The sequence below is a fragment of the Orbicella franksi genome, chromosome 3, assembly GCF_964199315.1.
Source record: "Orbicella franksi chromosome 3, jaOrbFran1.1, whole genome shotgun sequence".
NCBI classification, from domain to species: Eukaryota; Metazoa; Cnidaria; class Anthozoa; order Scleractinia; family Merulinidae; genus Orbicella; species Orbicella franksi.
In genome coordinates, this window is record NC_138147.1 from 12514282 (window position 1) to 12539459 (window position 25178).

Below are 25178 nucleotides of genomic sequence, written 5' to 3' on the forward strand. Positions count from 1 at the left end.
ATATGAACTTTTACATTTTCTATCACACGATTCGATCATCCTCGTGTGCCACACTAAAGGGTCACGAAGAATAGGTCTGAGTCAACTTAAAATGTTGAAAAAAACTAAAATAACTGACGTTTGATAAGCCCAGCTTGCATCTTTAAAAACATTTATCGAGTCCATTGTTGACTCTTACTTTCGTGAAGTTTCGTGAAGTTAATTTGCTCTCGTTTGTACAAAGTCATCCATGTCTTCTCAAAGCTTTCCATACTAGCTATTAGCTAAAAACAAAAGGGGGGGGGGGCTTAAAGCACAGGAAAGGGATTGCATTTGGGGATTCTGTGGTTTCTACTGCTATCTTAAATCAGATGGCAAAAAAGAAGATAGATGCAATACAAAAAAAAAAAAAAAAAAGAGTTTCACATAAACTTTGCATAAAAATGCATCCCCTACTGGAGTTGAACCCATGACATTTCGACCTGCATTCGGATCCTTTAAGATGATTCCTCAAAAATAAAAGTTATCGAACGATTTTTTTGAAGCCGCGAGTAGCGCAGCCACCTTCCTGTATCCAGCGGGAAAGCAATGAATAATTAGGTATAATTTCGTCAGAAATAAAAGTTGTCGAAGGATTTTTTTCTTAAACCTCACAATAAAAAAGATAGGTCACCTTGTCCGCAAAAGAAATATTTTGGGCCAATCTTAACCCATTTATGCCTAATCACAAGCGTTATAATATCATTGATCTATATTACATTTTGTATAAAAGAGAAGACACTGACATTATTTTCAATAAACGCTCTTTATTAGCAATATACTTAAAGTCATCACTACATTACACTTTGATATCTTGTGGCGTTTCCGTTGTCTCTTCCTATTAGGTCAGTGGTAGCACTTAGATTTGACCTAGAGGCAAAACATATACCATGACTAGCATTATGTGCGAACTTCAAATCTGACTCAGTGTTAAATGTCTTTGCTATAGGCAGACAAGATATTCAGGATAGAGGAAACGTTTTCCCGTGTCTCGTTACGTTGTAGAAAAATTCAAGTGTGGGTAAACCAAAACCAAAGTACATTTAAACACAATATATGTACGTGAAAGTAAAACAGACACAGGATAAATCAACATATTCTTGAATACTTACATCTCCAACATTGAAAAAAAAATCAATAACCTGCAGAAAAAAAATTACATTAAGCAACAAACAAACTTTTTATCTCCCAACATTTCTTGCAATGTTAGAACTCCTTAAGAACACGTGAGCGATAAAATATTTAGAAGAATAAGCTGCATTGTAGAGAGACCGTCCCGGTATCAAGAATCAAGATTTATTGTCGGTGTTACATTTTCTGAGCTTTCGGCATGTTTTCTCTGAATGAAATGTTTCGGCCGTCAATCCACCTTCAACTGCCACATTTTCGTAAGCTGCTTAGAAATCCCCTGTTACTATTTTAAACTCCTGGGTGTAGAGATTCTTTGAAAAAAGAAATTTCCTTTTTCAGGAATACAACACAACGATCACTATATGTCACGGCACAAACCCAAGGCCCTTCAGACGAACTCAACGCAGCAACTATCAAATTTGACATCTTGGCGAAAAAAATGGAAAGAAAAAGAAACAAAAGGAAACAAGCCTTAAACTTTTGAACTAAATTGAGTAAAAATAGGTGACAATATATCACAACGGACTTGGCATTGTACATCACAACAAACATTCTACGTACAAGGTTTGCCTGTGCAGCGTTCAACTTGGTCATTCTGTCCATCGCAACCACTTCCACCGAATTGCGGAGCGGGGTCAGTGCATGAACGGGATCTCTTTCTGTAGCTTAAGCCGCAGGTCTTGGTGCATTGAGTCCAGGAACCCCAGGTGGTCCAATGACCATCAACTATAACAATAGCAACAAGGTACACGTGAAAAAAAAAATTGTTTAAAGAAAAAACTCTAGCCAGTGGAACAAACATCCCTATCAGGAAGCCTCTCGTATCTTAATAATGTCCTGTCTTCTGATTTTTTAAGGAAGTTTTATTCATAGTCGATATTTTCTGCCCATTTCATTCAGTTCCCCATATCAACGCGAATTAACAGTCATTTTCCCATATATTTTAATATATTAAAACATAACTGAGTAAAGCTATCCACTCTTTAACTTACTTGGGCAAGGATAGTAAGCATGGCAACGACGTTTCTGAAATCCAATTCCAACACAGGATTTTCCATTGTGCGCCGGTTTGGGATTATCGCAGTTACGTGTTCTCTCTCGGGTACCGTATCCACATGTTTTACTGCAAGCCGTCCAAGAGCTCCACGAACCCCACATTCCGTCAACTGCAAAACGGAAGTTTTGTGCGTGATAAACATCAGTAATAAATTCTAACAATCCTGCCACTCTTACTTTTGTAACCCTTACCTACTGCAATTCTGTCGGCCTAATAACTCTAAATGTTGTTAATTATTTTCTTCATCAAGGGAGGATGAAAGGTTAAAGAGCTCATCGCCCGAATAGACCTCGTTATCAAGTTAAAGTTATTTTTTGATCCCTCCCCACAACAGAAATCCCAGGCTAGGAGGACTTAGCAATAGCCGGAAACTGGACCAGTAGTGTAACCAGTATTAGGTAAGTTCTTATTTTCTTACTTGGGCAAGGAACATTCTCGTTGCAAGTGACTGTCTCGCTGGGGTCTCCTTGACAGTGTTTTCCACCATACTGAGGCGCTGGAGAATTGCATTCGCGAGTTCTTGACCTTTTTCCTTCTTTGCATGTCTTACTGCATGTGCTCCAGGTACTCCATTTCCCATAGCCTCCATTAACTAATAAAAACAGAATAAGGAAAGTACGAGTAGAATTTTATTGCTTCAAATTTTTCTTGTCGTTTCCACTTTTAGTTTTAAAGACAACGAGATTTGTTTCGGGCACGCAAATGATTCAGCGACCGGGAATGATCCCCAGATTGTGGAAAGGATCTGGAAATGATCGCCCCGCCATAAAAGATGGAAATGGGTGAGCCTAGGAAGTTGGACAATAGAACGATGTTTCACTTTCATGAATGACAACAGTGCAAATTTACAATTTAAGTAAATAAAACAATTAAACTACACAAATTCGAGTGTCTCATTTACGAAATGATGATAATCAAAGAAAACCCACCATCCTTGAAAATGCATGCGCAAGCGGGCGCCATCCGCACGAAGTGGAACATGCGCTACAATTTGTTAATTATACCTTTCGCTTGTTTAAATTCTTATGTCCCCCGATATTTTTGCTGTTAGCTTGAAAATGATGTTCGAAACATTGAAATGTCAGACCACTGCAATTTCAAAACTAAGGAATGCCTTAAATTGAGCTTAACGTGCTATAATTTAATCTGAGTCTTACCTGGGCACTTATCCTTGTTGCAAAGCCGTCGTTGTCTGAATGCTCCTACACAGTCTTTACCTCCATGAGCAGGCGCTGGATTGTTGCATTTGCGTGTTCTTGAATGTTCTCCTCCTCCGCATGTTTTACTACACTTACTCCATTCACCCCACTCTCCCCAGTTTCCATTCACTATGAAAAATAATCCCACCCGGTTTAGCAATTGCGGGCTTCGCTTCCTCTAACATTAAATGGCAAACCAGTCCAATATGAAAAGGAGACTTTTGATTGGTTCCCCGAATTTTGCAGCATGGACTGCTGGGATGAACTCTTCCCGTACAGGTTTCGGCGAAATGCTTTTCAAAAACATTGGACAAAAGAAAATAGTTTGTTGTTAAATAGCAATCTTTTTTCCCTTCATATTGGGCGGAGAATAGTTATCCTAATACGAACCTCATATTAGTTCAAGGTGGTTCACACAAGACATGTTCGTATTTTTCTTTGTGCCTCGTCGCGCTTACGCCAAAGGCACAACCGACTTAAGTGAACTTTCTCTTAAAACATTTTACGGTGTAAAACCGTGAATAAATTATCAGTTGAATATCTAAACTAATAATTTGCATTTCTTGGCAATATTAGCGCACCTGGGCAAGAGACTTTGTCGTTGCACACTTGACTTTCTTGTGCCTCTCCGTCACATTTCTTTCCACCGTACTGTGGAGCTGGTGAATTACATTCACGTTTTCTTGATTGTTTTCCTTGTTTGCAGGTTTTAGTACAAGTGCTCCACTCGCCCCACTCTCCCCATTCTCCGTCAACTAATAGTAGCAAAATGAAAATTATTGGAAGCTTCAGCTTCACGCATATTTATCTACATGTCACACCACCCGAAAAGTAATCTTCGACACGTGTCAAACACATCTAAAGTTGACTAAACATATATCAAAGAAAGATAGTAAATTTTAAAATTACCTGGTACAGAGGCTGTGAATTCAAGCTTACCTGGGCAGGGCACCTTCTGGTTACACACTTGACTTTCCTTTGCTTTGCCATCACATTTCTTTCCACCGTACTGAGGAGCTGGCGAATTACATTTACGTGTTCTTGATTGCTTTCCTTGTTTACAACTCTTTGTACATGTACTCCACTCGCTCCATTGTCCCCAGCTGCCATCAACTGGAAGAAAATAACACTTCGACTGTAAGTAAATACAATACTAGTACCTAGGTGTACTTTCCTTTTGAACAAAAAACTCCATCTGATGCATTTGAGACAATAAAATAAAAATAAAAATTGTGAGTTAAACCAAAGAGGTATCTTTCATCACTTCTGCTGGGAGGAAATTAAGGTTATACTGTTATTTAAGATGCGAGGAAATACAAATGAGGCTTCCAAGTGTGGCGTAGAATATTAAACTTAGGATGGCGAAATAAATTACTGCTCTGAAACGATGAATTAAAGATGTTACCAGTCTAGCTTACCTGGGCAGGAGACATTCTGGTTACAAACTTGTGCTTCCTTTGCTTCTCCATCACACTTATTTCCACCGTATTGTGGAGCTGGTGAATTACATTCACGTGTTCTTGATTGTTTTCCTTGTTTGCAACTCTTTGTACAAGTGCTCCACTCACTCCATTGTCCCCAGCTACCATGAACTGAAGAGATAAAAAATATTTTGATTGTAAACAGGGTATTATAACAGCACCATGATGTCTCAATTTATAGTTTGCAACAAATTACCTCAGCGTTACAACAGAGCAAACAAACCGTAAATCACATCTTACCTGGACATGGAACCATTTCGTTGCAAATCTGAGTTTCCTTCCCCTCTCCATCACATTTCTTCCCTCCATATTGAGGAGCTGGTGAATTACATTCACGTGCTCTTGACTGTTTTCCTTGTTTGCAGGTTTTAGTGCAAGTGCTCCACTTGCCCCACTCTCCCCACTCTCCGTCAACTAAAAGCAGCAAAATGAAAATTATTGGAAGCTTCAGCTTCACGCATATTTATCTACATGTCACACCACTCGAAAAGTAATCTTAGACACGTGTCAAACACATCTAAAGTTGACTAAACATATATCAAAGAAAGATAGTAAATTTTAAAATTACCTGGTACAGAGGCTGTGAATTCAAGCTTACCTGGGCAGGGCACCTTCTGGTTACACACTTGACTTTCCTTTGCTTTGCCATCACATTTCTTTCCACCGTACTGAGGAGCTGGCGAATTACATTTACGTGTTCTTGATTGCTTTCCTTGTTTACAACTCTTTGTACATGTACTCCACTCGCTCCATTGCGCCCAGCTGCCATCAACTGGAAGAAAATAACATTTCGACTGTAAGTAAATACAATACTAGTACCTAAGTGCACATTCTTTTAGAAAATAAAGAAAAAGAAAAAAAACTCTATCTGATGCATTTGAGGCAGTAAAATAAAAATACAAATTGTGAGTTAAACCAAAGAGGTATCTTTCATCACTTCTGCTGGGAGGAAATTAAGGTTTCACTATTATTTACGATGCGAGGAAATACAAATGAAGCTTCCAAGTGTGGCGTAGAATATTGAACTTAGGATGGCGAAATAAATTCGAGCTTACCTGGGCAGGGGACATTCTGGTTACAAACTTGTGCTTCCTTTGCCTCTCCATCACACTTATTTCCACCGTACTGTGGAGCTGGTGAATTACATTCACGTGTTCTTGATTGTTTTCCTTGTTTGCAACTCTTTGTACAAGTGCTCCACTCACCCCATTGTCCCCAGTTACCATGAACTGGAAAGATAAAAAAAATATTTTGATTGTAAACGGGGTATTACAGCAGCACTATGATGTCTCAAATTAAAGTTTGTAACAAATTACCTCAACGATACAACAGAACAAAAAAAATTGTAAATCACATCTTACCTGGACATGGAACCATTTCGTTGCAAATCTGAGTTTCCTTCCCCTCTCCATCACATTTCTTCCCTCCATATTGAGGAGCTGGTGAATTACATTCACGTTTTCTTGATTGCTTTCCTTGTTTGCAGGTTTTAGTGCAAGTGCTCCACTCGCCCCACTTTCCCCACTCTCCGTCAACTAAAAGCAGCAAAATGAAAATTATTGGAAGCTTCAGCTTCACGCATATTTATCTACATGTCACACCACTCGAAAAGTAATCTTAGACACGTGTCAAACACATCTAAAGTTGACTAAACATATATCAAAGAAAGATAGTAAATTTTAAAATTACCTGGTACAGAGGCTGTGAATTCAAGCTTACCTGGGCAGGGCACCTTCTGGTTACACACTTGACTTTCCTTTGCTTTGCCATCACATTTCTTTCCACCGTACTGAGGAGCTGGCGAATTACATTTACGTGTTCTTGATTGCTTTCCTTGTTTACAACTCTTTGTACATGTACTCCACTCGCTCCATTGCGCCCAGCTGCCATCAACTGGAAGAAAATAACATTTCGACTGTAAGTAAATACAATACTAGTACCTAGGTGTACTTTCTTTTTGAACAAAAAACTCTATCTGATGCATTTGAGACAATAAAATAAAAATAAAAATTGTGAGTTAAACCCAAGAGGTATCTTTCATCACTTCTGCTGGGAGGAAAGTAAGGTTATACCATTATTACGATGCAATGAAATACAAATGAGGCTTCCAAGTGTGGCGTAGAATATTAAACTTAGGATAGCGAAATAAATTACTGCTCTGAAACGATGAATTAAAGATGTTACCAGTCTAGCTTACCTGGGCAGGAGACATTCTGGTTACAAACTTGTGCTTCCTTTGCTTCTCCATCACACTTATTTCCACCGTATTGTGGAGCTGGTGAATTACATTCACGTGTTCTTGATTGTTTTCCTTGTTTGCAACTCTTTGTACAAGTGCTCCACTCACTCCATTGTCCCCAGCTACCATGAACTGAAAAGATAAAAATATATTTTGATTGTAAACAGGGTATTATAACAGCACCATGATGTCTTAATTTAAAGTTTACAACAAATTACCTCAACGATACAACAGAAAAAACAAACTGTAAATCACATCTTACCTGGACATGGAACCATTTCGTTGCAAATCTGAGTTTCCTTCCCCTCGCCATCACATTTCTTCCCTCCATATTTTGGAGCTGGTGAATTACATTCACGTTTTCTTGATTGCTTCCCCTGTTTGCATGTTTTAGTGCACGTGCTCCATCCGCTCCACTCACCCCAGTTTCCATTAACTAAACACAAACGTTATATTAGTATCAACCACATAAGCTTGCACTGATGTATATTATCAATGCAGGGAAATACTCGGTTTACTCTGTTTTCTACTCAGTAACCACCGAGTACATTAAATTACTGGTATGACTACAATCCCTGAAAAACAACACATTTTATGCATTGGAAGCGAAGTAAATTATTACCACATGGAGCACAACAAGGACCTATCTCTCATGACAGAAGATGGAGGGAGGGAGAAACAAAGTTTTTTTTATGATAAGAGGCAACGCATATGACCCATTGTGACTACATAAGATATCAAAACTAATTGTTGTTTTGCAATAAATGATCCGGAGGAGATCATTTGTGATTATACAGCGAATTAAAGAACCCGGTGACGACGTTTGTGCTTGTGTTTGTGTCGTAGTGAAAACCAGGTTTTACATTCATTGTACCTTCGCAAATGCTGCAGGTCTTCTGGCACTTAAAGTACTTGAACGAGGGATAATCGCAATAGCCTTTCTTTTTGTAATGCTGACATTTCTCTGCACCATAGCGATCGCTCCCTGGTCCTGTAAAAAAAAAAAAAAAAAAAAAAAAAACATCAACGGCCTTATGGAAATTTTGATGGCTACAAGAGCGTTCTAGCTGTTTTAAAAGAGCTGATTACCAGTTCCCAAGAGTATATAAAAATTGTAAAAGAAGGCAACGTTATTGTTTTATTTTTGTGTTTAAATTGTTTCACGGAAGCAATAAGAGTAGATAATTAGGATATCCTTGGATTTGGCATATGACGAGCGCTAAACAATAACAGAATGCATGCGATCAAAACACGGCTCGGAGAAATAATTTAAAAATGAAATGCATTAATAGTTTTTAAAAGACACGTTTCTTCACCTTCACACCCAGAGCATGTTTTACGACATTCTCTCATGTGTTGATCACACTTTCCTTCTTTCTTTATCTTGAAGCACGAGTTGCATTTGTAAATGTCCAGGCAACCTGGAGGAAAAAAAAGCTCGCACATATGTATGAATATTACGTATTGTTCTGATATTTTTTAAACACCTTTCCCGTTTTAAACACCTTTCCCGTTTTTTTTTTTTTCTGGCAATTGCCTGATGATTGCTTCGGAGGAGGCATGAAACTCTGAGCAGCAAGTAAATGTCTTGGATCAACTAATCCAGCTCTTTACTTCTATGTTGTTATAAACTGCTCTAGTCTAACTATTGAGTACTCTGATGGGCGATGAGGATTTCAACCTGCTATTTAGTTAGGAACAACGGAATATATTATATGGCTGAACTGGTCCGCTTTAAACAATAGAATTCTGATTTTCCCTTTAGCGGTCTGAATTTTGCAATACGGATCACTAAGATGGGCCGCTCATGAACTGATTTCTGCGAATTGTTTTTCCGTTTCATTGTACAACAGTTTTTTTTTTGTTGTTGTTTTTTTTTTGTAGAGTAGAAATCTTTTTTTGCCTTTTTTACCTGCAGAAAAATATAACTCCACTAATATTTTTCCAATACGGACCTCGCGCTTGTTCAATAGCATATATTTATTTCATGCTGCAGAAAACTACATGTAAGAAAACTTTACGTTAGTTTTAGACGTTCGTGGTTTTCCTGTCATACATGTATGCATTAGTAATAGCTAATAATGAAAGTAGTGAATGATGAAATAATGAAAGCTCGAGCAATTAACAATGTACACTATACTTTTAATTTGTGAGAATTCTTTCAAATTACTCTCTTATAAGGCTTTAGGTACATTCCTCGCGCCTGCATATGTCTCTCTGGATATCTGTCCTCATTATTTAGCTGTTACATATCTGGATGAAATAATCTGATAGCAGTGAAAGTTTTGTACAAAGTACGAATCATATACATGGTAACAGGGAATTAGTTCTACCAGGACATAGTAGACATTTTTAAACTTACGGTTATAATAGCCAGAGTCGTTTGAGGGTACATCATTAAGATCTGAAAAGAAAATAGGCCTGACTAATGTATGTGACTTGATTTATATCATGTAAAATGTATATATGCAGAGCAGACAGAAGTCCAATTTGCACTCAACAATCTGTTACAGTCTGTTGGCATGGGCACATCAAAACTCGGGGGATATATGATTCGAAGTTGAACCTGGCAACCACCTTGTTTCTTTTAAACAGAAAGCCCATTCTGCAATGGAATTTCTACGATCTATTCTGAATCCATGAAGATCTAGGTCCCAAAGCGGCAAAAATATCTCCAACACTAGCAAATTAGGTGTAAGGTATCTGTGTATGGCCATAACTGGAATCACTTCATATTGTACAACTCTGACTGAATCAAAACTCCAACTGACCTCATTCGGATCATGAGAACTACGGCTAGGCCCATTTATGACTTAAAATGGATCTTACTTGGTAAAACACAAATCTTACCATTCTCTTCATCTGAGCTCTCTGAAAATGGCCAAAACGCCGAAGCTAAATGGAAAGTCAATAAGGCAAAAACCAACAAACGGGGTATAAGCATTTTGCTCTTTAGCCTTCTCTTCCCTTGTCCTTTTTTTTTTCAAAGCCAGCAGCGCTATCGAGAAACTAAATTGGAGTTTATATATACTTACTAGAAAGTCATTGCCATTGGATATGGGAACATAAAATGATGAACAAAGGAAACCCAGGGAGACAAATTTGAACAATACACGTCCGTCACTTTTGTTCCTTTTCATGCTAAAGAAAACTCAATAAAGAAAAGGTCATCGAATGAAAAGATTTTTGAATAAAAGTTGAATTCTATTTTTTGCTTAGTTAAATGGTCCAAAATCATGCATTAGCACTTGTCAGCAAACACGAATTTTGTGGCGGGAATAAAGACAAAACGACATTTTCTAACTGAGAAATTAAATGAAATAATGTTACTTCAATTGAATTTTATTTTATTTTTTTTTTTCTAATCGTTACTCGTAACAACCACGAATTCTATTATACGTTCAACAGTCATATGTCATTACAACAAAGTTCAATATAGGTTTTCCTTCGTCAATTTCAAGTTCAAGCACCCTTAAAAACTGAATATCGTACATGCATCAATCACAAAGTCTGATGAATTTCCTGCTTTGTCTTAGTATTAGTTATAGATTTTTTAAATGCACACAAGGCAGAACAATGTGTTTCTATTGTTTCCAAATAAGGATAGGTATCTTTGTCGTGATTCCTGGCTGTAGAAACTTTATTCAGGTTCTTGAGTAACAGATGGTACGATTTTGGTACTCTTAATCAAAACGATCATTTCAATATTTGGTATTTATTAATTTAACAACTATTTGCTCATTTGCCACCAAATTTCCTTAACTAGTTGCTATAAATATCTCTCGATTTGTCCGACGCCAAGACTGAATAAATTTAATTAATCGAGTTTTCAGGTGTTGTGAATGTGATCTATTTTATTCTAAAAAAATGATCCAACAGTCAAATACAAACTCGAGTCATAAAACGTCCAAAATGTCATGCCACAATGTACACAGTACACCATTTATTAGCTATGTTGAAACATTAATGGCCCTTTTTCGGTTGCGAAGCACCTTTTTGTTCTTCCTAGTACAAAAGATAATGGAACAATTACTAACTGAGGAGCAATATAATCACATCGAAATATAAAACACTGCCGATGGTGTTATTAGTCAGCGATATCTTGACCACATTAATCACACAATTAATTCAGCATTAAATATATCATTTTCGAAAACCCTGTCTAGGGATATAAGTGTTGTGCCGTATTAAGAAAGCACCCTTGCTCGGCTTTTGTTGATCAGTATTACATCTTTAGTGAACAATAGAAGCCATTCGTGACAAATCAAAGCAGCTTTTTGGTTAACTAACTTCCTATTGAATAAGCAAAAAACCTAACGTTAGCACTGTGCTTACGTTACCCAACATGATGATGTCCTCAAACCCTATTCGCCAACGTTTGGTTTTGCGGAAAAGAAATATTGAAAACAAAAAAAAAAAAAAGAAAGAAAGAGAGAAATATGGTACATCTGGCTACTAATAAGAATGGTTCAGAGTGAATTTTAATCTCCCGGGATTTAAGCACTCCTCTTATATGTTTTAACACAACATTACTGAATTAATGCTAGCTAGTGCAACAGCAAATTCTCGTCGACTACAACGTTCAAACTTGCTCACAAACTTGTGTGCCGTACTGGTTATTTGAAATTTCTATTCTCAATACCGACCTAATTTTCCATAAGGAGGGAAAAATTAAAGATTAAAATCGAACCCTTTCACTGCTTCAATGAGTCAACGATCAATGGCACTGTTAATTGTTCGGGTATTTATCGCTTAGTATTAAGTACACATACGCAGTTATTACTTAACTTCGCAACTAACGTGAAATTCATTTAAAACTTTAAATCCAGTAGAGGGCTTTCTTCAGCGTAAGAATGACGAGAGAACGTCTCTTCAGAATAGTTAAAGGGAATACTAGTCACACATGAAACCTATCTGTGAATAAATATCAGATCTTGTCTCAGCAATATTACAGTTTACCAACGAATTAAACCACACAGGATGTCGCGGACAGGGACCTTTAAAACAACAAACGAAAGGCTACTCTCCCACAGGCAAAATGTATACTAAAATTATTCAAGCCAAAGGTATTTCCCACGGCCAAATGTATTCTTCGGTAAGAAGGACTATGAAGAGCTTTTTGCAAAAGGAGATAAGTAATTTTACCTGTTATAGAAGAGACTAAGTGTACACCGGAACTGAAAAATTGCGTTGAGCGATATCAAAACTGCGAGATACTGGTCAAGTGTTATACAACCGATATAGAGATTTAAAACAGTTCTTTTGTTATTAAGGCTTTTATAAAAGAATTTTAATTCGACGAATGGTAATTTGTTGTAATAGCCATGGAGGGACAAGTGATCTTGATTTGGCTCTTTGTTGTCACGTTTTCTTTCTCTTTTGCAAAGGACGAAATTGAAGCAGGTAATTATCTAATGACACTCTAAATCACATTACGTTTAAGTGCGACTTCTTGAAAGAGAAGAAAAAATATTGGCAAGGGACAGTTAGCGCTTGAATCAACTTCAGGTAAACTAAGTGACGGAAAGAGATTCCTTGATACCATTAATGAAGACATTTTTTAAGCTTTCATACTCAAATATTAAACAGACGTAATTGGAAGGCATTTTGAAAAGCTTACAAAATTCTATCGTCAGGTAATAGGAGTAAGTTTCCTTTTTTGTGATAATTTTTCACGAGTCCGATCTAGAAACTGAAGGGTGATATTATTACTTTGAGTGAAATTTAACGTTTTTTATTCAGTCATATTTGTTCCAATGGATAGCTGATAATACTTAGCATTTTCTTTTCTTTTTGTACTTTCTTTAGACCCTGCTGAGCAACTGAACGATCTACTTGGTAATTATAAGTACCTTAGCTCGGTTCTAATTTCACGAAAAGCTGATATCATACTTAAGTGCTACAGGCTGACTTAATAGAGAACGTGCAACATGGTTATGCGATCACGCAATGAAAGTCGACTTAAGATTTAAAAAGTAGGGGAAGATACGCTAAATACCGATAGAAAAAACTAATAAAATTAAATTGTACGGAAAGTTAAACTGCTATTGAAGTCATAGTTGTAAAAAAAACCATAATTTGGAGCTAAAATATCTTGCACGTATTCAAATTGCGAATTAGATGTACCAGGAATAGACTAAAGTTATGCCCTGAAGTCAGAATATAAAAATCTTTATAAGAGATAAATTGGATTCTCACTGGAGTTTCAGAAAGCTCCCTGAACAATTCGACTTGAGCAAGCATATTCACTGGTTAACATCTTTTTGATCAAGTGAATAACATAAATACGAAAAATGTCATAAAATCATTATATATTGCACCATCGAATTTTTTGTCAATTCGAGTGAGGATAAATAGCAAAATTACCCATGATATTACAAGCTAAAACTAGCCATATAAAGAAAAATAACTCCATAAGGAGATAGTTGGTAAAAATACTGATTAGGTTTAAGTCCTTAAGTCAAAACTATAACGCAGTGACTCGCTGTTAACTTTTAATACTTTCTCGTTTGATAATAGGAAACTCGCAAGGCAGGACCAACGCTGTCAGAGGTACATGTTATTTTTTTTTACCGAATTTATGTCGAATACAAAGTTAATTAGGTTGTATACAATATTAAAAGACTTCGAGGAAAGGTAATTTCTGGACATCGAATTTAGATTACGGGAGTTATTTTCTCTTTTCACCTTACATTTTTTCACCCAGAAGTTAATCACGTTTCTCTTATAGGATGTTTTGACAGGTCACGATACTGGTGTCGAAGATATATCAAGCACTGTTTCCACCCTTTTGTCTCTACGTACTGTCCAAGAACTTGTGGTGGCTGTTCAGGTAAGTGATTTTGTCTCCGCAGAGAGAAAATGAACTGTCAGTATCAGATAGAAAGAGATGGTGTTACATAACTTCATCAGTTAGTATTGGATCAAAAGTGAAAGACAGTACTTAAATATATGTTAACCGTGTGAACTGGTTTTCTTGTTGATAATGGACTGAGATCAGTAAGAGTTTTACCCTTATCCTTACAAATGAAAAGTTGTTTGACCAATCGTGATGACGCGCACTAGCACACGTTTTCGCGCGCTTTGCCTCGGCTAAATGTCTTTTCTTCGAGTTTTGATTGGGTCACTTGATTGCCTGTGTCTTTCGTAATTGGTCAGGATGATTACTTGGGGTTTTTATTTAATTTAATTTTATTGTATTTTTTGAATCATTCAATTGAAAACCGCTCGATTGGAACGGGTCAGATCAAGAATTCTGAATCGGTCGGTTAACTCAGTCTAAACAGTTCATTTCATATCTGGACCACGCCTGATCGAAGTTGCATGCAAAATACAGCCACCTCCTCGCGATGAGAGGCGACTCTATTTGCAAGCTATGCACTGAATAGAAAAACAAATAAAGAGGGTCAATCACAAATTGAAATGGGTGTAAGGAAAATGCCAATGAATCTATATTGACTGCACACAGTACTCAATAAACAGTAAATTAAAGCTACATTTTTGGAGTTTTTCTCGGCAGCTTTTTTATTCCCTTTTTTTTTTTTTAGTATCCATTTCTTAACATTCAGTATTTTTCTATATGATCATAATCCCACATAAGTGTGACTTTGAATACGGAATATCCATCGTATCTGATCAAACTGTAATTATGACTAATCCACCGATACTAAGCTGTTTTCTGTCATTAGATGAAGGAGGCTGGAGCTCTTGGAGTGACTATGGTCCGTGTTCTAAGTCATGTAGTTACGGCTATCAGTCCAGGTCAAGGAAATGTAAAAATCCGTCATTCGACAGAAGGGTTTGTCAAGGGCCTTCAATGGAACAGCGGCGATGCAATGAGCACGTGCCATGCCCTGGTATGAAAACCTAGCATAGGGAATATTTTGCAGAGTGGAATAGCATTACCTGTTGATAGCCGTTTTAATTGATTAAATAAAACACTCAAAGAAAAAACAATCAAAACAAACAAGATCTTTCTTCACAGCATTAAAATATTTAAGTTACGAGCATGACTTTGTCATCCTATCTTGCTGCTCCCGAACCCCGGTATTTATAATAATCCGTTATAAACGGAAGCCGAGAACATAATGAGCAATGCTGCCACATGAAAAAATCTGAGTAAAACAAACTGCCTATTTCTGCAGGTAATTTTAGAATGCTAGCTGCTGCCGTGCAACCGTCTGAAGGCACATGGACAGCTTGGGGTGCATACAGCAAGTGTAGTAAATCTTGTGGGGGAGGAATGCAATCTAGAATCCGCATATGTGTAAACCCGTCTCATCCTTTCGGCCACAAAACATGTAAAGGGGCTTTCAGACAGCGGCGACCTTGTAACGTGCAACATTGTCCAGGTAAGTCAAAAGGCTGGCATGCATAAATGTGGAACTTTTATTTACCCTCGACAATGGAGAAGAGCAAACAACTGAAACAAAGGACTTAAACTGAACATAACATTGTTAAGAATCCCAACATGGAGAACGGATCCATATTTAGAAATAAAGAAATGTGTGGTCACCTCTGAAATTTTATTAAACAGTATCTAAGACTAAAACACACTTTGATACAAAGTAACAAACATGACTACTTTGTATCATGAAAGAACGCGTGGAATTGGTAAATGTCTTGGACATTTTCAGATCCGAACAACATACATGAGTTATGAACCCTGTATCAGAATTTCTCACTGACGTCAAACAGTTTGTTTAATTAGGATTATTATTTGGCGATGATATAGTGTGCTCTTTGTTCACAGTAATCACTGATAAATGAGAAACAGCTTGAAGCACCAGCTAGTCCTACTTCCAACACTTTGTCATCGAGTGCAAAGTGCAAAGTTGCCTGTCAGTTTCGTTTTTAGTATTCTTATCCTAGTAAAGGCTTTTTTTTTCTAACTTCCCTCAGTTGATGGTGGTTGGACTTCATGGGGACAGTACGGCTCTTGCAGTAAAAGCTGCGGCGGAGGAGTACAATACAAACGTCGAAAATGCAAGAACCCTCCACCCAAAAAGGGCGGTAAACACTGCACAGGACCATCTACACTGTCTCGTGACTGTAACACACAAACATGTTCTGGTAAATCTCTACGTGATTTCTCCTCAAATTAGAAGAAAGAAGGTCAACTAAGCGAAGACCGTCAATGTAAAATTGCATGTCAGGGTGTCCTTTCGCTGCTCCACCCTATTATCACAAATAAACTTGAGAAAATGTAGAATAATCGGTCGAAATGAAACGTATAGGAATGCATGCCCATTGCATCGTTCCAAATCATCTAACTACGGCTACATATCCTCCTTCTTTTTGTATCCAATTAGATTTAAATTCATTGCAAAATATTAATGAAGACTCTCTAAAAGTCTAAAATGCACTCAAAGAGATAGATTTTAATGAATAGTCTGATCATCGAGATTTAAAAGTAACAGCCTACGATCAGGCCCTTCAGGCCCTTTGTAATTAAGTCTATCTGTATTCGCAGTTGATGGTCATTGGTCTCCATGGGGACAGTACAGCCAATGTACCAAGAGTTGTGGAGGAGGCTCACAGTACAGAACCAGAATTTGCGATAACCCGGCACCCTCAAGCGGAGGTAAACACTGTACTGGACCATCTCAACAAACAAACGTGTGCAATACCCAAGGGTGTCCTGGTAAGTATATATATATTCTTTTGGCTCTTCTTCAAGGGGATGTTATGGAAACAAAATGTAAAATTTGTTCTCGGGTGGTCGATCAGAAGAGTACTTAGTTCCCTACTTAAGGAACTGTGGAAGAAGAATTTTGCTTTCAACTATTCAGCTCGGGTTTGAGTGTTTGACTTCGCTGACAAGTTAAGTTGGCTCTCCTACTAGCCAAGCTTTTTCTAAGGGACAAACTGGGAATAACTTGTCAACAAATTATTCATTTTTAGTTGATGGTAATTGGGGTCCCTGGAGTACATTCGGAGAGTGCTCAAAAACCTGTGGAGGTGGTATGAAGTATAGAAAACGAAAATGTGACAACCCTGCACCGGCCAATGGGGGAAAAGATTGCCAAGGATCATTCAATGAGGCTCGGCATTGTAATATACATCCACGCGCTAGTGAGATAATCACTTGATGATCTTCTTCTTGTTTTTCTTAAATTGATCACTTTGTTGTCTTTTACTGGTTTTCATGCGCTACAAGAGAAATGAGTTTAACAGCTAATCATCGAGATAGTCATGTCTATTGTCTCCTCTTTGTACTTACAATGAAGAAACAGTTTCAGTCAACAAAGTGACTGCTAAAATTTATAAAAGAAGGAAAACCGGCTGGGTTTGTAAAAACGATCAGTATTTTCCATGGGATACAATTATGAAAAGAAGTTTCCTTTTCTCCTTACTATGGAGGATGAAAATGTCATTTCCTTCCCATTTCCGCCAGCAGATCATAATCTTTTTAAATCTTATGATAAAAGTCCTAGATGAGATATTATAATGCAGATAATACATTTATTTCCTCAGTTGATGGTCATTGGTCTCCATGGGAACAATACAGCCAGTGCTCCAAAAGTTGTGGAGGAGGCTCACAGTATCGAATGAGAGCCTGCAATAACCCAGCACCCTCCAGCGGTGGCAAACGTTGTCTTGGACCATCTCAGCAATCAAACGCGTGCAATACCCAAGGGTGTCCTGGTAAATATATACTTACATTTTGATTTATTCCTTTCCTTAAAGCTTGGTTTGATTGAGAGCCATTTCTATGATTATAAATATAAATGAACATGCTGCAGAATAGATGAAAAAATAAATAAATAAATAAATAAATGTATTCCAGCATTTTATCACAAAACCAATAGCGTAAAATACAACGTAAGGAGTGGAAACTGAACTGAACTCTAATAGACTACGAATGGCTTCCGATGAAAGAAATGACTTCGTTTACCTTTCTGTGTTATTGTACAAACGCGAATAACTAAAACTAATTCATAAAACTAATTCATTTTTTAGTTGATGGTAATTGGGGACCCTGGAGTATGTTCGGACGGTGTACAAAGACTTGCGGAGGCGGTTTGAAGTATAGAAACCGAAAATGCAACAACCCTGCACCGGCAAGTGGTGGAAAAAGCTGTCAAGGGCCATCACTCCAGGCTCAGCACTGTAACACACAAGCATGTGCCGGTAAGACATTCGTGGTTTGTTTTACTTTTGTTTTGTTTTTGTTTTCGTTTTGTTGTTTTTTTTATTCTTTAATTGTGATTCACACCACTTACAAACAATGGTACATCTACTTACACTATTTACAAAAGTAATACAACCATTAAAGTCCATTACATTACCGACAAAACGTTTTTATACAATTCAATTACTTACGCACTACTTACACTACTTACAATTCAATGCAATTACAGGTGCTACTTACAATAATAACTGTTTTACTTTTGTTGCTAATTTTTCTGTATCACTTCTATCCCTGCTGTAAAGGAATGCTCTCAAGGGTATGATAATTGAAAGTGAAGAATGATCATCGCAGTAAATTTTCCAATTTAAGCAATTGGAAAGAAGAAGCCTGAAAAAAATCAGGGCTTCAACGGGATTCGAACCCGTGACCTCCGCGACACCGGTGCGTTGCTCTACCAACTGAGCTATGAAGCCACACATTGGCGGTGGAAAATTTACTGCGATGATCATTCTTCACTTTCATCTACAACCGCAGTTCAAATATGAATTATTTCATATATACTTCGGTATGATAAGTATTGCTGATTCATAGAGCGAGTATCCTTTATGGCCTTAATTTTCTCCAGTAAACTCCTTTGACGAGTTTGGCATGTCCTGCTCTATATTCCCTTTGCATTTATTTCGATCATGATAACTACTGAACATCCTTCAAAAAAGAAAACAAGTGGCATTTTAATTATAATCGGTGGTCTCCATCGTGGCAAAGAATGAATTCTTCCGTGATAGAAAAGGCCGGAGGACAAACCCAGAAACCATTTTCCCATGCGGAATGCGGCTAACAATTTCTACCGCCCTCTGTTTGATTAAAAGAGTATATTTGCATTTCATAATTACCATGAAACTCTTCAAGGACAAATTATAACACAGATTTTAATTAATGGAAAGCAACTGATTTATTCCCTTAGTTGATGGTCATTGGTCTCCATGGGAGCAGTACAGCCAGTGCTCTAAGAGTTGCGGAGGAGGTTCACAGTACAGGCGAAGAACCTGCGATAACCCAGCACCTTCTGGTGGTGGAAAACAATGTCCAGGGCCATCTCAACAAACAAACCATTGTAATACACAAGCATGCGCTGGTAAAATATAATTTGCTGTATTTACTCGCTACTTTCCCTCTCGTTTGAAATATTTCTCGGTTCTGAGATTCAACGGCAAGATATGATCTAGAGACGAAAAATCAGAAACATAATGCACCATTGTATCCCTGGAAGTATGTGTAGGAACCAATTGAAAGCAAGCAGCGACATAAAAGTAAGAAATTCTATAATTAATGGCAAATAGAATTGCTGTCCAGGTTACTCAAAAGTGGCATTGTAAAAGAAACATTTACTTTGACAAAAGTAAATGTCAAAACAGTCGCTAAAAAAAAATAACCGGCGCTGGAGTGTAACATTTGCATTTCCAGGTAAATAGTTTATCTAAAAAAATATGGCGATGGGTGGACTCAATGACAACTTACCCGTGCTTTACTTTATTTATTTTATTTTATTTTATTTTACTTTATTTTATTTTATTTTATTTTATTTTTTATTTTTTTTTTTTTTCAACTATTAGTTTCGTATTGTATTTACATAAAGTGACTGTGCATTTTACATTGACCTCTTCCAAGCTCTTTAAAGGTTAAGGTTGTATAATCAAGGAAAATTTTTATGAGATCTTTTGTCATTGTGGGGACATCTATTCTTCAGAGAAAAGTAAGCATTTTGTTTCAGAAAGGCAGTAGTTTCTAAAATTCATGAAATATATCATATATTCATATTTAGTCGATGGACAGTGGTCCCGGTGGAGCATGTACGGAAAATGTTCTGTAACTTGTGGAGGAGGGTTCAAGTACAGAAGTCGGAAATGCGACAATCCTGCACCGGCTAGTGGAGGAAAAAACTGCCGGGGGCCATCTTTTCAATCAGTAGTCTGCGAGACACAAGCTTGTCCAGGTAAGTTTATTGTCTTTTCTTCCTTTCCGGCATACTCGCCCTCACTAGGAATTTCATGGTGGTGTGAATAATTATGAAACTTTTATTCGGGTTTGAAAACCAAAGTGACAACTTCTTAGATGAAAAAATATCCAGCGTCATCAAAAAAAAAAAATTCTCATTACTGTAGCTTTGTTTGTGTAAGCCTTTTTACAACTGTACTTAAGTTTCCTCTATGATGATCGTTATGATTAAGTTCCTGGGTATGATTGTTATGAAGAATTGTCAAATGTAATACCGACATTCGGGAGACTCAGTAAGCACGGCGACTGAGTTGAGTTCCCTGTCAAAAGTAACAGTGAATAAAGTTGAGTAGCACATGGATGTTAACCATTTAAAGCGAATGATGCCGATACTTTTCAAATCTCCACAGTAAATGGTAAGTGGTCCTCGTGGAGCAAGTACGGTGTATGTAGCGTGACATGTGGAGTTGGATCTCAATATAGAAGTCGCAAGTGCGATAAACCAGCTCCAGCAAATGGTGGTAAACCTTGTGTTGGACCAAGCCAGCAATCACGGAGCTGCAATTCACAACCTTGTAAAAGTAATGTGACTATATATATATTTTTTTTTATTGTTACGATTTCACGGATTCTTCTAAAACAAAGGAACAGAAGATAAGTGGCTACAGATTGTATACACCTATGCTGCGTATCTCGGAATTGAGCATTGACCTGTAAAACCACCTGATTTCGGTGTTCGCAATACTGAAATCAGTATTTTGTGCTTAGCCTATTTAATATTTTGCGTACAAAAACCAAAGCCAGATTGAAATATACAAAGATAAAAGGAAACCCGCCTTCTATTTTTCTTTTATTTTCTTTTTTCCCTGTACGCCTCTTCTTCGTCGCTGTTTCACGGCTGTAATCAATTGAATTGAATGTTTGCCACTAACCAAGTTCCTGATATTAAACTTTTCTTTATATCCTTTTTTTTCTATAATGATAGCTGATGCGAACTGGTCCAAGTGGAGCAAGTACGGTCCATGCAGCAAGCCATGCGGTGGAGGATCTCAATACAGAAGCCGAAAGTGCGAAAACCCAACATTCGCGTACAATGGCAGAGATTGTGTGGGATCGAACCGAGAATCACGGAGATGCAATACACACCCCTGTAAAGGTAAAGTGTCCTGTTAACATTAAAAATTTGACATGGTACCATGTACTCAGTACATGTACTCAGTACTTTTTGTGGATTTGAGGGCTTTGTTAAATAAATAAATAAATTAAGAAGAAGCACATCGGCCTTTCACGAGGCTCCTTCATTGTTGCCTGTCCTCTATTTATCACCTAGCTGTTCAGAGAGTAAAACCACTTTCGTTCGCCTCAACGATATTGTACATAAGTTGACAACTTTTTTTTTCAGTTGATGGTCACTGGTCCTCTTGGAGCAGGTACGGTAGGTGTAACAGACGATGTGGAGGATACCAATACAGGAGCCGAAAGTGTAACAATCCAGCACCAGCAAACGGTGGAGCAGACTGCGAAGGACCAAGACGAGAATCTCGGAGATGTAATTCGTACCATTGCCGTGGTAAGGTGGTCGCAAAACATACTTTGATTAGAAGCTCCTTTTTAAGCTCTCTATTTTCTAGTCTGCCATTTTTTAAAACGTTTTTCATCAATACCAATAACAAGTAACACCGTTTCTGCAATAGTTGTTGAAAAGATTGCGTAAAAAAAGAGATAAAACACTCAATTTTCGTCAGCACATCATTCTTCAAAATACTTTTTTACGATAACTGCAGAAATTCTCGCGCGCTCATTGGTTAATTTGCATTGTCAATAAGCGGACAGACACACGAATTTATAATTTATTCGGTGCGTCAACGGGCGAGAGCGGACAATTTGACAATTTGCTATCGTAAAAAACAAATTGATGTCAGTTGTTAATGCGTCTGTCCTGTTACTGACATTGTATTTCGTCATGACATTGTCAAAGTAGTCTGGGGATCAACAGCTACTTTGACAATGTTATGACGAAATTTGTGATCATTAACAGGACTGACGCATGAAAAACTGACGTCAATTTGTTAAATAGATATAATTTAGAAATAATGGTTTTTTTTTTCCCTTGTATTATGTGCCAATTAAGAATTTTGACCTGATTTTGGGTTCGCTGATTATTCTTATACAGTTGATGGTGGTTGGTCGTCTTGGGGTCCTTACAGCAAATGTAGCCGCACTTGCGGATCAGGAGGCAGGCAAACAAGAAGACGCACATGTTCACATCCAGCTCCCTCATATGGTGGCAGACCGTGCCGAGGATATTCCCATCAGACCAGAAGATGCGGAAGCCGAGTTCCCTGTGAAAAGAGTGAGACCTTAATTATTTTATTATATTACTTGGATGTAAGGAACAAATACCTATAGACCGTCATTTCAGAAAAATAGCATTGAAAAAAAAAAACAAGTGTCAAACACAACTGTCCATGAAAAATATCAGTACAAATATATAAGTGTATATTTCTTCTTTCAAGATATTTTTGTTTTGGGATATCACCCAATGTTGAGTAAGAGATGTCACGTAACAGTATTTCAGTCAAGGACCCTGTGTTCCATTATTTTTTTCAAAACCCCAGATGATGAATGCTCACTTTTCAGAACCCTTCCCCACCCTAGCTGCTCACTTTCCACTGGGACTGTAAAACAGGCCTACTAATTTTCAATTAGTCCTCGAAGGGGTATGTGGCAAAGGAACGCTACAACTCATTGGCCCTCTAATTTACATTTAGATCTAAACGGCAAGATTCTGTCCCTCCCTATTAGCCGAGAGAGACTCGAGCTCTTCGTATTACTGCTAAAGGATATCTGCATCTAAACTGCAAAGCCGGTAAACACCGGTGATGACTATAATTATATTAACAGTTCTTAGTATTCCTACAATACTTTGTCCCCGAGTTCCTCCGCAATTGGAAGTGATTAATGGCTACTTTCTTTTCTGAAGCTTGCAGAGACGAGCGAAGTCACGGCTACTGTAAATACGTCTTGATGAGTTATAGATGCGGACGATATTACAGATCTTGCAGAAAAACCTGCGATGCATGTATGTATTTATAATTTAAGGCACCGTTTTCCTTGTTGTGATTTCTAATTTCAGTGCGCACGCATAAAGGTTACCGTATAGCCTTTTAGAGCACTTTTAGAGCTGTCTCTTGTCCAAGGGATGTAGCGCGTCCCGTTTAAACTGTAGATACCGAAACCCCTATATCAAAGTATAACTTATAGAGCTGGCTATCACACGATACCAAGAATTTTAAAATAAAATGAATTGTCGAATTTTTTCACGACCTATAAATATGAGCGAGTACGTTGGCTGTTATTCGTAACTTTCTAACTGATGAATAACAGCTTGAATTGAATAAGTTCGTTCTATGCACTTACACCACGTCCAATGCTTGCAGGCCATTACTATTCTGGTTAGATGAACCCCTCATAGCTGAGCAGTTAACAGGTAACGTAACATTCTAAGCATAAATAAGGGGTTATGTCAACGGGCCAAGGGGAAATGCCTAGAGTATTCTATTAATGATTTATGCTAAAACAACCAATATCGACATTTGGAGTTAGCATTTTCACCTCTTTCATCTCTTTTGCCTTCAATTTGAATCTTACCGTACTGACGTTTTAGCTGGGTAGTGTTGATTTCTTTGGCTTCATTACATGGATTTTCTTAACTTCTATCCGTTACACCGGAATTCGTTTTATCGTAGTCCTGTGAATTGGGTCGGGCTATTGAAGAATACTCATTATAAGAAGAAACTTTATATATAACTGGAGATTTCTCTGTATTTGAAAAGCAAAACCACCGTCATGTGAAACGAAATCAGTATCGTAAAGTTTCCAAAGTACAATGTAGATAAGCGCTAAAGTGTTAGTAATGAGCCAAATAGCAAAAAAGGACAGCTTAAGCTGGTAACAATAGTAGAAAGTTAAAACGGATTACTATACGAACGTCAAAGTTTTAAATGATAGCTATGCCTCTTTCAATAAGCTCCAGTTGATGGTATCTCTAACATGTACATCTTGTCACCCGTTTCTTTTCACCGGGAGGGCGGAAATGTCAGAATTAGGTCCGGGTGGTACTCCCAGAAACGTTGGGTGGGAGTGTGCGGCCCGCTTCCCAAAACACAGCTGCCCTAAACATAAGTTATGAGGGGCTTTTGTTAATGGTCTTATTGATAATGATGAAAAAGTACCTTCTTCTAAGAAACATACCCAATTCAAGACTGGAATGCTAAAACCATACTCTATTTAAGACCAAAATGGCCAAAATTGATATCCCAACTATTTATGACCAAAACGGCTGAAAAACCCTACCCTTTGGGGCCTCACATACCTACATAGCCCATATAAGGGAGTACCCCCTTCCGGGGGAATTAGGCAAATTGTCTTGATTTATTGCTATCTTAATGAGATTTCTTTCTGTATCACATTAGTTTATATCATTTCTAATCAATAACGAGGTATATTCTTTTCCTATTTCCAGAAAAAGGAAAGATAGAAGCTTTTTAAAGGGACGTACTTTTGTGACGGAGTATGGAATTACTTGTAGCAGGATTGAGAAAAGAGCTGTAGCCGTTAATATAATATGTTCTTTTGTTATGTTTTTCGTCTAAAGCGATGCTGTAATGTTACTTTTTGAATTATTAGGTCACTCCCGGAGATGAAATTTCATAGAGATTTTAAATAAAATGACAAACGTAGTAGACATTATTATTTTTCTCTTGATTATTTTCGGTCTGTCAGCCGATGTTCGGTTATTTCTTCGTAGATGTTAATACGTCCATGCGAATCATGGAGATCGGAAGAACCAGAAGGTCTTTCGGTGCCAGTGTTTACCTCCAGGCTCCGTAGCATAAAATGCCTGAAGGTGCATGTATACCAC

General features: G+C 37.6%; 2 protein-coding genes across 3 annotated transcripts; one reads left to right on the forward strand and one right to left on the reverse strand.

Annotated features, from left to right (window-relative positions):
- Positions 1-834: 834 nt before the first annotated feature.
- On the reverse strand, positions 835-9360 carry LOC145482313 (SCO-spondin-like). The gene is made up of 19 exons (XM_081460970.1): positions 9318-9360; positions 8442-8546; positions 8000-8116; positions 7388-7561; positions 7084-7257; positions 6576-6779; positions 6248-6421; positions 5942-6115; positions 5455-5658; positions 5127-5300; positions 4824-4997; positions 4315-4518; positions 4015-4160; positions 3364-3583; positions 2625-2798; positions 2142-2315; positions 1711-1875; positions 1131-1160; positions 835-888 (listed from the first exon to the last, which is right to left on the reverse strand). The coding sequence occupies exons 1-18, from the start codon at positions 9358-9360 to the stop codon at positions 1153-1155; spliced, it is 2808 nt and encodes a 935-aa protein (XP_081317096.1). The 3' UTR covers positions 835-888; positions 1131-1152.
- A 3089-nt stretch (positions 9361-12449) lies between these two features.
- Positions 12450-25162, forward strand: LOC145481290 (SCO-spondin-like). 2 transcript variants are annotated; one of them, XM_081459741.1, is made up of 19 exons: positions 12450-12528; positions 12934-12963; positions 13645-13677; positions 13856-13957; positions 14814-14981; positions 15270-15476; positions 16027-16197; positions 16598-16768; positions 17602-17772; positions 18088-18258; positions 19224-19394; positions 20082-20252; positions 20665-20835; positions 21240-21410; positions 21657-21824; positions 22428-22607; positions 23238-23336; positions 23695-23749; positions 24786-25162. In XM_081459741.1, exons 1-18 carry the CDS (start codon positions 12450-12452, stop codon positions 23712-23714), a joined length of 2454 nt encoding a protein of 817 aa, XP_081315867.1. In that variant the 3' UTR covers positions 23715-23749; positions 24786-25162. The 2 variants fall into 2 exon arrangements, with proteins under 2 accessions (XP_081315867.1, XP_081315866.1); XM_081459740.1 differs by having other exon boundaries at positions 23695-23744; positions 24780-25162.
- The last annotated feature ends 16 nt before the right edge of the window (positions 25163-25178 follow it).

Coding starts and splice junctions, on each gene's coding strand:
- LOC145481290 (XM_081459741.1), top strand. CDS start 12,450: ATGGAGGGACAAGTGATCTTGATTTGGCTCTTTGTTGTCACGTTTTCT. Junction 12,529..12,933: donor AAAGGACGAAATTGAAGCAG/GTAATTATCTAA, acceptor TACTTTCTTTAG/ACCCTGCTGAGCAACTGAAC. Junction 20,253..20,664: donor CGAGACACAAGCTTGTCCAG/GTAAGTTTATTG, acceptor AAATCTCCACAG/TAAATGGTAAGTGGTCCTCG.
- LOC145482313 (XM_081460970.1), bottom strand. CDS start 9,360: ATGAGGACAGATATCCAGAGAGACATATGCAGGCGCGAGGAAT. Junction 5,659..5,941: donor CCAGAATGTCCCCTGCCCAG/GTAAGCTCGAAT, acceptor ATTTTCTTCCAG/TTGATGGCAGCTGGGCGCAA. Junction 4,161..4,314: donor ATTCACAGCCTCTGTACCAG/GTAATTTTAAAA, acceptor TGCTACTATTAG/TTGACGGAGAATGGGGAGAG.